This window comes from Lactuca virosa, chromosome 3 (genome assembly GCF_052849685.1).
Source record: "Lactuca virosa cultivar CGN04683 chromosome 3, Lactuca_virosa_CGN04683_v6, whole genome shotgun sequence".
NCBI lineage: Eukaryota > Viridiplantae > Streptophyta > Magnoliopsida > Asterales > Asteraceae > Lactuca > Lactuca virosa.
This window is the reverse complement of record NC_136428.1, coordinates 333,274,053-333,286,801: the sequence shown is the minus strand read 5'-3', so window position 1 is coordinate 333,286,801 and position 12,749 is coordinate 333,274,053. Positions and strand designations below refer to the sequence as shown.

At 32.9% G+C, this 12,749-nt stretch overlaps 1 protein-coding gene across 2 annotated transcripts; it reads right to left on the bottom strand.

Moving 5' to 3' along the window:
* Positions 1–8,890: 8,890 nt before the first annotated feature.
* LOC145167434 (uncharacterized) lies at positions 8,891–12,367 on the bottom strand. Of its 2 annotated transcripts, none has more exons than XM_079086643.1 (9): positions 12,224–12,367; positions 11,634–11,828; positions 11,296–11,494; positions 11,021–11,200; positions 10,776–10,856; positions 10,521–10,684; positions 10,214–10,350; positions 9,973–10,088; positions 8,891–9,273 (listed from the first exon to the last, which is right to left on the bottom strand). In XM_079086643.1, the coding sequence occupies exons 2-9, from the start codon at positions 11,798–11,800 to the stop codon at positions 9,049–9,051; spliced, it is 1,269 nt and encodes a 422-aa protein (XP_078942769.1). In that variant the 5' UTR covers positions 11,801–11,828; positions 12,224–12,367; the 3' UTR covers positions 8,891–9,048. The 2 variants fall into 2 exon arrangements, with proteins under 2 accessions (XP_078942769.1, XP_078942767.1); XM_079086641.1 differs by having other exon boundaries at positions 12,113–12,240.
* Between the last annotated feature and the right edge of the window lie 382 nt (positions 12,368–12,749).

The following is a 12,749-nucleotide window of genomic DNA, read 5'->3' as shown; positions in this document are numbered from 1 at the left end:
TAATCATTAAGATGATCATAAACATGATACTAAAGTACTCTCCCATCTTTTCAGATTTGAGAAACTTTTATCTTTCTGCCATACTTTGATTCTTCTTATTCGTTCTGTCTCACATTGAAACTTCTCCAATGCTACAGACTTATACTTAAACTTATAAGTATAACCATATTTACTGAACTTGAATAGTCTTCTTGATCTTTTGTGGTGGACTTGACCAGTGCACAAGAATGTGTACTCGATCCCTTAGTCCTTTCCTTATTCACATAAGGAATTAGTCTTAATTTTCCAAGCTGAAAGTTCTCATTCATCATACTATACAACTTGCATGATTCCAAGTTTCGGTCCAATTGAACCTTGGGTGATGAGAATCTTTCCTTATTTGGTAATATTAGACATTACCACAACCGAAAGAATCAAATCCATTTTTCCAATATTGCTATCAATGGAATCTTATAAGCAACAACTTTTCACAAATGCCATTGTAAGGATACTTAAAATAAATAAAATCAAAACCTTTTTCTTTTATTTTAAAACTTTGCGGAAAAACTTATCCTTACAATCCATATGAAAACCTTGTTGTTATCTATTCCTAAGCAATATAAATATCATAACTCTTAAGTAATAGCCCAAAATTCTGATCACCGAACCATGCGATTGAAATCCATCTTCGCGATCAGAATCAGCATGTACTTAATAGAGTTAGACAATGGACTTTACCTGAAGTAGAGCCAAACTTATTGACTTTAACATCCTTAGGTAAATTTGGCAGCTTCGTAACCAATGCCCCTTCCTTTGGCAATAGTTACCTATGGACCCTTGATAATGGGACTATCTCAGACTTCGCCTCTCTCTTTACCATTAGGTCAACCGAGTTGACTATGGCCGATCCCTTTCCATTGGGAAGAGAGAGCTTTACTGGATATCCAATGTCATCATTGTCAATGTCCATAGCGTTTTAGGAAGTTGATCTTAGCAAATAGATAAGATCATTAAGGGTCTTGTCTTAGTCTATTTCATAGGATTCGCAAAAGAACTCACTATGTGACTTAGAAAGTAGTTGAGCCACCAACTTTCTCAAGACTTTGACACCCAACTCTCCCGGCTTGTCAATATGTGACTACATCTCCAAGATGTGATCACACCTAAACCTTGCCTTGCCAATAGGGCTTGAGTGACCTTAAACTTTTTAGGAACTTGTGGGTTAGGGAGAATAATTGGAGGAGGTGAAAGAAGTATGATATCCATGGGACATCATCTTCATTTAGGAAAGCTTGTTTCAAGAGATTTGGGAAGATCATAAATGTCTAGACCAGACATCTTTTTGGGAGATATTCAAGATAGTTGATTTAAAGTCCTTAATATGACACCCAATATGAAATATTAAGGCTAGGACCCAACAAACTATTTTATAACTTAGAAGAGGGATGTCGTAATCCAAGCTATAAAATATTTGAAGGTAGGTGAATGACGATTCACCAATTTCCACCATGAAAAACGAAATAATTTATTAGGTTTTAATTGGATTTGAAAGTCCTAGATCTTTGAGATTCATTGAACTGTTCAAAGGCATGTTTCAATCTCGAGTGTGCCCTTCAGGTTTTGTGACTGGGATGCCGAGGATCACAAAACAAGGTGTGAATAACCATGCAAATATACTTGGTACCCTTAATATTTACCCCTTAATCAGTGTGTCGGTTAACCACACACGCTCCACCGATACTATGATAAATATTAAGTTACCCTTTACCTACCTTGTTAAGTCCAGGTTAGTGTGCCGGTTAACCACACACGCTCCACTAACGACTTAAGCAAAGTGCAAAGTGTAATTTCATGGGTTAGCACCAAATTCACATTTTCCTAAGTAACTAAGATTGGGTATTAATAAGAGTTTAGTTACTTAGTATTTATCATTAATACTTTTAATGAAAGGAGAATTATAGTCCTTGTCCTACCCGTTCGGCTAACGACCCTCCACCAGTCAAGGAAGCGGTGGGTGAGAGTGGACACCCATTAAACTGCCATTTTATAGGCAGTAACCTTATACCCCCCTTATAGACCGGCTTCGTGAATGAGGCCTACTAACGGTAAGACTGACTTTACTCTTATACATATATATAAATATTATTAACTTATAATATTATAAAGTATAAGGGTTGAATTTTAACTTTTAAAATTCTAAGGGCTAACTTGGAATTAAAGTATTCATAAGTGAAAACTTTTCAAATTCCAAAACTTGAGGGCAAGTTTTGAAACTATTCAAAACTAATTAATTCCATAACTTATGAGTTTAAAGTAGTTTTAATTAAAAAAAAAAAACTCTTCAAGTTCCATAACTTGAGGACAAGTTATGGAAGACTTTAAACTAATTAATAAAAAAAATAACTTTTTTTTATTGTAACTTATGGAACTAATTAAGGTTACACTTTTTTTTAATTTAATGAAGAGACTCTTGAACCTCCATAACTTGAGGACAAGTTATGGAGTCATAAAACCATTTAATTAGAACTAGACTCTTCATTTTGTAACCTTTGCCAACTTTTATGAGTTTTATGATTCTTAAATGTGACTTTTCATATAACTTGAGGACAAGTTACAAAAACACACTTTGGAATCAACTCTTAGATTAAAATGGATTGAAAACAACTATTTCACACAACTTTTCCATTAATCTAAGAACCTCACAAGAACAAGATAATTCAAATCATCAATCTTCAAGAAATTAGCATGAACATACAAACTAATACAAATCTTGAAATTATGACAATTATCTTAGAAATTGGATTAGCATGAACATTACCACGTCAAAAACAAGTTTACAAAAACATCTTAGGGTAATGTTCCTAGTCCAATTCCAGCCAAAACAATCGAATATATGCATCCAACTCGATTTTTCAGCTACTTTTGCAAGTATAACAAGAAAACAAGCCTAGGCTCTGATACCACTGTTGGGTTATGAGCATTCTAACACTCCTAAGTGTACATGCAACCCTAAATACCTTGGATCTATGTTTTCTCTATTATACATACAATTATGAACATCCAAGGTATTATCCTAATCTAGCATACAAAATAATAAATATAACAAGATAGAATACATACCTCTTTGATGTAGAATGTCTTCATGAAGCTTGAGTGCCTAGTGCCCCAAGTGTGACACCTCAAATGGTTCACACAACACCAAATACACTTGGAATAACTTGAGAGAAACTTGAACACTCCTTGAAATCGTCTAGCCCTCACACTCACACCTTAGTGCCCGATTTCTTGAGCCATGGGATTCTTTTATATGGTGGCTATTAGGGTTACACCATGTAACTCATAACTTTACCCATTCCTTATGCTCCATGGATTTTAACCTCCATGGAGTATCCATGGGTCACCCCATGGACTTAGTCCAACATAAGGAATCTTGGATCACAAGCCCACATATATAAGAATGAATGATTTACACAATCAACCCATATATTTAATTAGTCTCCTTTTGATCACTTAATTAATTCCAAATTAATTCTTGATCAATACTAATTAAATAACCTTATTAATATATATTAGAACTTAGAATATATTAACCAACCTTAAGTGTTATTTCTCTCATTATATTCTATCCAAATGCATGATGCCATGCAACCCAAATGGACCATGCCGGGTCGGGTCAAGTCTTACCAATTATAGTTATGGACTTAGACATTAATCCAACAAAACCATCATCAAATATGATATTCAAAACATCAGAGTACAATTATTCAAAATGTGGAAATCATGAGGGGAGGATGTTGTGCCATCACGCCGGGCCCTTCCCTTTCAAACCAGAAGTACTTGAAACCATAAACATAAACTGTAAGCACAAAGCTTAGTGAGTTCCCCAAAGTACCACATACCAAACATACAACTGGGCTTAACCATGGGGTATAATGCAACCCAATATACATATATGGGCCCTGCCCTCGGGTGTATTTCAACTCGATCAACATATATGGGCCCCGCCCTGGGGCATCGCCCTGCGGTATCTTTCAACCCAATCAAAAAATGGTGGGCCCCACCCTGGGGCTATTTCAACCCGAACATACGATATTGGGCCTCGCCCTGGGGTATATTTCAACCTAGCATACACATATATAAGCCACATAACAACTATCACTCTAAATAATACAATAATGGGCCGGCATTGGTGCCTTCGACCCATGGATATAGTGAGAAAACTTACCTCACAATCGGGTGAGAACCTGAACAAAACGTTGCTCCCAAAATCAACTCTACCGGTCACCTTCACGAATAATAGTGACCCAAACTTAGACTACATCTCAAAATACCCAAAATACCCCTTAGGTCAAACTTGGTCAACTCCTGGTCAAATTCAATGTCAAAGTCAACCGGGTTAACTCGGCGAGTACGTTGGGCATACTCAACAAGTACGCGAGGCGTACTATGCATTTTACCAACATCGAAGGGTTGACCACGTACACACAACATACCCTTTAGTAAGCCCAGCGTATGCGCCTGCCACCCATTCTTTCCATTAAGAGCTTAATCCTTAAGCTCTTTCGTCTAAAATCCAGATCTAGCCCTAAAAAGATGTCCTCAATCATAGAGTTTCCAACTTTATGATCTTGCATGGCTATTAAGTTCCCAAAACCAAAAACCCTCACTTCTTAACCCATTAAGACAACCTAGATCATGCATGGAAAAAAACTAATGCCCAAGATCACATTTTTATGACTTAACACACCCTAAAACCTCTAAAAGGACAACTCAAATATCTTAGAGTATTCCATGCTCACAAGGATCGAGATTTGGCACAAAAAGCTACCAACTTTAAGCTAGAACAAGATCTTAATGAAACATTCATCAAGGTTGGAGCTTTATACCTCCAGAAGATGCACAAGGGAGATTAGTTGTTGGATCCAAAGTCTTGAGTGAAGCACCACAACTTCAAGGTTCTCCCTTCACCTCCAAAAGCTCCAAAATGGCACCAAAAGACTCTTCAAGCTTCAAAATGAACTCACACTCTTTAGGTTTTCGAAATGAGGAAGGAGGTTGGAGTTAAAAGAGACTGTGAGGCCATAAAGATGTTTAAATAGGTCCAAACCCTAAAAATTAGGGTTTGCACCATGGGTACGTATGCCCTACATACTCAACGTATGCACAGCGTATATGTGCATGGCCAAAAATTACGAAAATGCCATTAGGGGACTAACTTTGCAAACAATTCACAATCCAAGGGTCAAAAGGGGAATACCTGATAATCAAGATGTTATAGTGTTGTTGGAGTAATAATTTTGTATGCACTTTTTGGTGGTCGAAAACTCAACAGTTTTAGTTAGAGAAATTGGGTTCGAAATCTAACCCATAAAACTATATTTCAAAAAAAAGTTCACAAGTTTTGATTATGAAATGAGTGAGATATGTTTGTTCAAAGTCGAAGGTTGAAATCTGCCAGAATGTTGAAAAGTAGAACTCATGGAAACATGGTTCAAAATCTTGTTTTATCAAATGGTTTAGGCTTCTTTTGCTTATTTTGAGATAAAACAACATTATATTGAAAATATTTTGTATAAAAAACTTGTTTCTAACCATTACAACTTGCATGCAACAAAGCTAAATGAGAAACAACGTTTGAAAAATCAATTTTTGATGCTAGATAAGGCTTATATGTGCTTACCTTTGCTCTTGACTTTGGTTTCATTATGGATCACCACCATTTCCAGAACATGCATCATGTTTTTTGTGGTGATCTACAAACATCAAAACAAAGATTCCTAGCAAGAACATGCCCTAGAAATCGAAAATGTAAGAGAAAATGACTAGAAACTTGTGTAGAGATCATAGGAGTTTGTGTTCCATTACCTTAGCTTGATTTGTGGCTTCAAGAACACCCAAGAACATCATAAATCTTGTGGCTTTATGGCAGAAAAGTGGTTGGAAATAGAGAGGATTTCTAGAGAGAATAATTGTTGTTTCTAGAGAGAATGAAGAGAGAAAGTGAAATTATGTCTCTCTGGATATCCTATCTCTTTCGCCATATCTTTGGGGATATACTTCACCAAAATGGGCCACAAAACTCCATAAATGTAGATATGCTTATGAAAAATGAAGTGGCTAAATCTCTCCCAAATATCTTGGATCTAACGTCACTTTCTTCTCTCTTTTTGGCATGCAAAACTGCACTTGGGAATTTACACCAAGGGAGAAAAAGATGAGATTGTTGTTGACTTTAAGCTAGCCAAGCAGGAGAAGTAATTGAATGTGCTTGGCTACATATTTGGAAGAGATTCCCTTGGGGAAGTTTATAAAGTTTATAAGATATAAGTATTTTATTTATGTAGTTACTGAATCATGAATCATGTATTTAATTAATAATTTTAGTTCTTATAATATGTGTATAATTTGATCATATTACAATTAGAACACATTAAGTTTATCTAATTAATGAAGTAGTTAAATACTTAATTAATTTGATTAAGTATTCCAAGTAGTCTTTTCTTTTATCCTAAATTTGCAATTTGATTGACTATATGTTATAACTAGTTATGAGATTTGATTTTTGGCATTTTATAATATAGTTCAGTCATCCACATATCCATATGATTTGCTAAGTATGTCCTAAGTTGTTTTTAAATTGTTTCGAGATATCTACTGTGTCGCGGCTTAATTCTATAATAGAATCTAAACTAAGTTACGTCTACACATGAAAGTTGTGATGTTCACGTTGGGTAATAACCTGAGTTTGACGGATGTCACAACCTTCTAGAAGAATGTTGTCACAGTCTTTTAGAAGAAGATTGACATGTGTGAGATTGTACACATTCAAAGTTCGACTGATTGCAAAAGGTTATACGAACTATGATGAAACTTTCTCGCCAGTGGAAGTATTTAATGTCACCGTTTTCAATAAAATGTTTGATTTTATGCACTAATATTGTATATAGTTCATATTACTATGTTTGTTTAACTTTTTGTTAGATTTAAGTAAAGTTTTTTTTGAAACTCTAGAATTGTTAATCGGATTTCAGACATGTTTTTGAAATTCCGACGTTTTTTCTTTCTCCGAAATTTCAGTCCGAAACCCAGATTGTTGGTTCGAAATTCAGTCTGAAATGTATTTTTTTGTCAAAAAATTTGTTTTCTTGGCCAGGAATGCCCGTTTTGGACCAAATGGTTAATTTTGCTAAAAAAACATTTTGTTATTTTCTTCAAATACACATTAAATTATTGTTAGATTACTTAATTTCCATATAAAAATAGTAGTTAAATATTATGCTAAAAATAAATATATGCATTAAGTATAGTTGAAAATGATCCCAAGTAGTTCAGCTTGGTGTAAATGATCCCAAGTAGCTCGCTTGTGTAGTGCTTGTTAAAGATAGGATTTGACACAACTGATTGTTGAAATTACCATATTGCCCTTAATTTATCACATTTTACTTTTTGACAAAATTGCAAAACTGGTGTGGTTGTGGTTTGTCAATTTCTTTGGATAAGGTCTAAAAAAAAAGTTTATTAGTAAAAAATGTCCCTATTTGGTGGTTTTGTTGTGATTTTTGTCTCTACCTCGTTAAGTTTAACAGCTTGGCTGTTAAGTTTTTGAAAATGACGCATTTACCCCTAGGGATCATTTCCTCAGTTTTATTTTTTTTACATAACTACAACGACCATTTCTGCAATTTTTCTTTTTCATTTTATTGAATTATTGTACATTAATTCTTTTAATTAATTTTTTTAATTTCTTTCAGGATTATTATATATTAACAAATATTTCTTTAATATATTATATTTATATATTAATAAATATTAGTTTATTATATTATTAATTTTTTTAATTAATTTCTTTTTTATTGGATTAATTCTTTTTCATTGGATTATTATATATTAATAAATATTAATTTTATTATATTTTATTTATATCAAAATAAATATTGTTTTATTATATTTTTAATTTTTTTTATTTCTTCTTTATTGGATTAATTCTTTTTTATTGGATTATTATATATTAATAAATATTTTGTTAATATATAATATTTTTCTATTAACTAATATTACTTTATTATATTATTAATTCCTTTTAATTGTTTTTTTGTTTTTTTATTACGTTAATTCTTTTTATTGGATTATTATTTTTAATTTATTATTATTATATACAATAAATATCATTTTATTGGATTAATAATTTATAATGTATAATATATATTTTTTTAATTTTATTTGTTCCACCACAAAGTCGCCAGAATACGTAAATGGATCGCGTCTCATCGTCGAAAATCAGCGGGACAACCGCCAATCATCTTCATCGATTGTTTGACGGAAACCCACCAACTTGTTACACCTAATGCCGCCAATGGCCACCCAGGCCAACCTCATCACAATGCATCCGAATCTTCTATATCTGGTTCGCTTAGAGCCCCCAAATTATCCAATAAAAAAAATTAATCCAATAAAGAAGAAATTAAAAAAATTAATAATCAAATGAAGTAACATTTTTTAATATATAAATATAATATATTAAAAACAATATTTATTAATATATTTTAATCCAATAAAAAATAATAAAATAAGAAAGAAGTTAAAAAAATTAATTAAAAGAATTAAAATACAACAATTCAATAAAATGAAAAAGAAAAATTGCATACTTAGTCATTGTAGTTTGGTAAAAAGATAAAACTGTAGAAATGATTCCTGGGGTAAATCCGTCATTTGCCAAAACTTAACAGCCATGTAGTTAAACATAACGAAGTAGGGACCAAAACCACAACAAACCACCAAATGGGGACATTTTTTGCTGAAAAACTTTTTTTGGACCTTACCCAAATAAATTGACAAACTATAGGGACCATTTTTACAATTTTGTCTATATCTTTTAAAGCTTTTACTAATTAAAAATAACTATAAATGAAACTTGTACGGTAGAAACAACCAAAAATAAATATATCTAGTGGCAACAAGCATCTTACCACTAGCAATGTCATATACATGACTTCATATCAAAGGGAACTAGATTCGTACATTTCTTTATAATTATTCCAATATATATTACCACATAATGGCGTGATAATTTTATATTTTAGCCGCGACTGCAACTTTTGATCCCGAGGGGCGGCCCAAATTCTTGCAAATGAACTCCCCGGTTTGCAAAAGCTTTGTTAAATCAACATTTGTTTTTATTCCAAGGCCATTAAGCATATACACCACATCTTCTGTGGCAACATTCCCCGAAGCTCCCTTGGCATATGGGCACCCTCCTAATCCAGCTACGGAGGAATCCACTATGCTTATTCCCATCTGTTATCCATTAAAAATGTTAAAACTTAAAACACGTCTGTTTGGTTGGATGGAATGGAATGACGAAAATATAGAATGAGGATGATCAAAAAAATGTCAGTAGAGTAAAGTACGTGCTAGTCATTGATGCAATGTCCCTTTCTATATTATATGCAAAATCCATGTATAGTTTCAAATAGGGAAATCTCCAATAAAGTCCTAATATTTTGGTCCAGTTTGCGGTTTAATCCCAACTTTTATTTTTTGAATAGAAAAGTCCCCGATTAGTCTATATTTTGCCAAAATTAACGAAACAATCATTTTTTTTCAATAGAAAATGACAAATTATCGTATAAAATTAGATAATCGGGACTTTTTTGTTCAAATATAAATGTTAGGATTAAACCGTAAAACGACCTAAAATATTGAGACTTTGTCGGGGATTTCCCTTTTAAGTATACTTTATACATTATATGTAATAATAATTAGTTACAAAACAATAGTTAAACATAAAAAAAGCTCATAAAAACCCAAATAAGATTATAACAAATATATATATATATATATATATATATATATATATATATATATATATATATATATAGCTTTATTAAAATAAAATTGTAATTTAATTAGAATCGTGAAATATGTAAGAAAGATTTGTCATTATTGCAATTCTTTGTTACGTTTCATTGCATAGGGAGTAAGTTGTTGGCTTACTTGGAGGGATACTAAAATGTTTGGAAGAGATTGGCCATAAGTGTCGTGAAAGTGAACCGCAAGCTTCTCAATCGGGACAACCTCCATGACCGCTTCAAGCATAGGGATCACAGTTCCTATAAGAGCGGATACAAATTAGGTAAAGATTATACAAGTCACAAAAGTAGTGAAACTATTTTATAATAACCATAAGTACATGATGCAGTCTGCAGCAGTCACATTCATAGTCAAAGTCACTAACCTGGTGTACCGATCCCAATTGTATCACCAAGTGAGATTTCCGAGCAACCCATGTCATGAAGTTTTTTCGCGACATATGCAACTTTTGACGGGCTTACTGCACCTTCAACTGGACACCCGATCACACATGACACGTACCTGTTTATAAAAAATCGATCAGATCAGACCGGACTAGTTGGTCTGAATGTTGAATGTCTGATCTTTCAAGCCCGGACTGGTCCAAGCACTTGGACCGGTCCGGTCTGAATCGGGCCAGACTTTTCGGCCCGGTTCAGCAGGGAGCATGAACAAAAGGAATTAGTTCATACCCACGAACAGGAATCGAGAGCTTTGTTGCAGTATGAATAACATCGCGGTAACGAATAAGACTTTCTTCAATAGTACAATTAATGTTTGCTTTTGAGAAGGATTCAGAAGCTGAAGCAAAAACCGCAATTTCCTTTGCTCCAGCTGCAATAGCAGCTTCAAAGCCCTGATCAAAACCAACAATAAATATTTAATAAATTCTCACAAGTGAAGAATATATATAATTTTTTTTTTTTAAGTATGGATGAATAACACACTTTTAAATTTGGTGTCAATACTGGCAATCTTGCACCTTCCAAGTGTTTAACTGCTTCAACAACCTCCCTCGCATCTGCCAGCTTTATAATTCCATGATTGTAACTTGTAAGTAGATACACATAGTAATAACTTTCTAAAAGTTATATATATATATATATATATATATATATATATATATATATATATATATATATATATATATATATATATATATATGCATCATAATTGGAAAAAGAAACAATACCTGAGGTACCCATTTGGGGGAAACAAAGCTTGTGGCCTCAACAACAGATAATCCACAAGAAAGAAGCCTATGAATTAGTTCTATCTTCACCGATGTAGGTACCAGATTCTTCTCATTTTGTAACCCATCCCTTGGACCAACTTCCACTATCTTTACATATTTTGGCATGCCCCTAAAAATCTGATGTTATAACAATAAAAAGATTAGTGTATACTTTATATAACTCAAATCTTGATTTGAATATGTGTTTTAATATTTAGGTTCAAAGAAATCACCTTATTTGTCATGTCCCTTGGGGTTGTATCATTGGAGATTGAGATATGTTGAAGATTTGACATATGTCGTGAATGAGACCGATTTCCATTTGTTTCATGGTTCCTTCCTTCGGTTTCCCAGATGATATCATTGTGTGTGATCTCTCTTGTATGGTGTCTCCAAATGAAAGCTTCTCTCCTGTATTCTTTCAAATCTTCCCTGAGAATGTGAGCAGATTCGTATCAGTCTATCAGATGCATTCATGAAGATGAAAGAACAACATGGGAAGTCATTTCTATATGCTTCTTTTAGCAAACTCAATTCCATAAAAAATGTAATTTTTTGAAAGGAAACATACTTGTAGCTATTGGATGATCCCCAATTCTTTCCTTCAATCCAGCAACATCCGAATCCAGACTCCTCTACACTAGTGCTGCAACGTTTGGATGAAAACCTTCTTGAAAGATCAATGGTGCTTAGGCTTGGCAATTTGTCCAAACCAAGGGGTTCTTCCAAGCTCGACATTTCAGAAGCGGGAGGTGAGGAAAAAACACTGTAATGGAAGCATGATAGAAGTAAGCCCTTTGACAATTCAACAAAATTTGACATTTGTGCTTATACAAACAGCAAATTGGAAACCCTAAAAGCATAGATTTACGATAACCGAGACTTAATTCAACTCCGAATCAACACATTTCATAAACGCGTCAACTGACCTAGTCAACGAAAGCAACTAATTCTTAATCTCAATTACTAAGATGTTTAATTCGAATTCACCAATTCCGAAACAAACGAGGAACCTGATTACCAGAATCGGATTGAAGAAATACAACGAACCTGGAATTTGAAGGAAGGTGATGATCTTGTTGTAGAAATTATGGGTCGTATAAGTTAAAATATTAGTAAAGAAAGACGATGATTCAGAGAAGATGTTGTTCGAAGCATTACCTAACTTTTTTCTGCAACAAGGCTTCTTCAATGGCCACAGATGGAAGGTAGTTTTCGGTTGGAAGTTGGTCAATTTCTTCTGTACATTTCTCAACTCCTTTTCTTTTTATATTACTTTCGTCAAAGCAAATCTGGTGGTGATGATTCTATACACATAAAATTCTACTACCAACACATATTTTTATTTATTTATATTATTATTTTTTATTTTTTGTTTTTATTATAGAAATGTAGTTTTAGTTATTTTTTATTAAAAATTAAAATATTATATTTGAAAACTCTTTCTTATTTTAATATTACACGTTTATATATCCTTAAAATTGTATATATCTAATTTCTCAATAAGATTAGTTTTGTATTGAACGTCGAACGACATAACAATAAAATTTTATTTAATTATAACAATAAAAAGCATTTAATTTTTTTTTATAAATATTATATGGTATATTTTATCTAATACTTCACATTTAATTGACTTAACTATTTTATAATATATTGCATAAAAATCAATTGAATTGAGATTTGA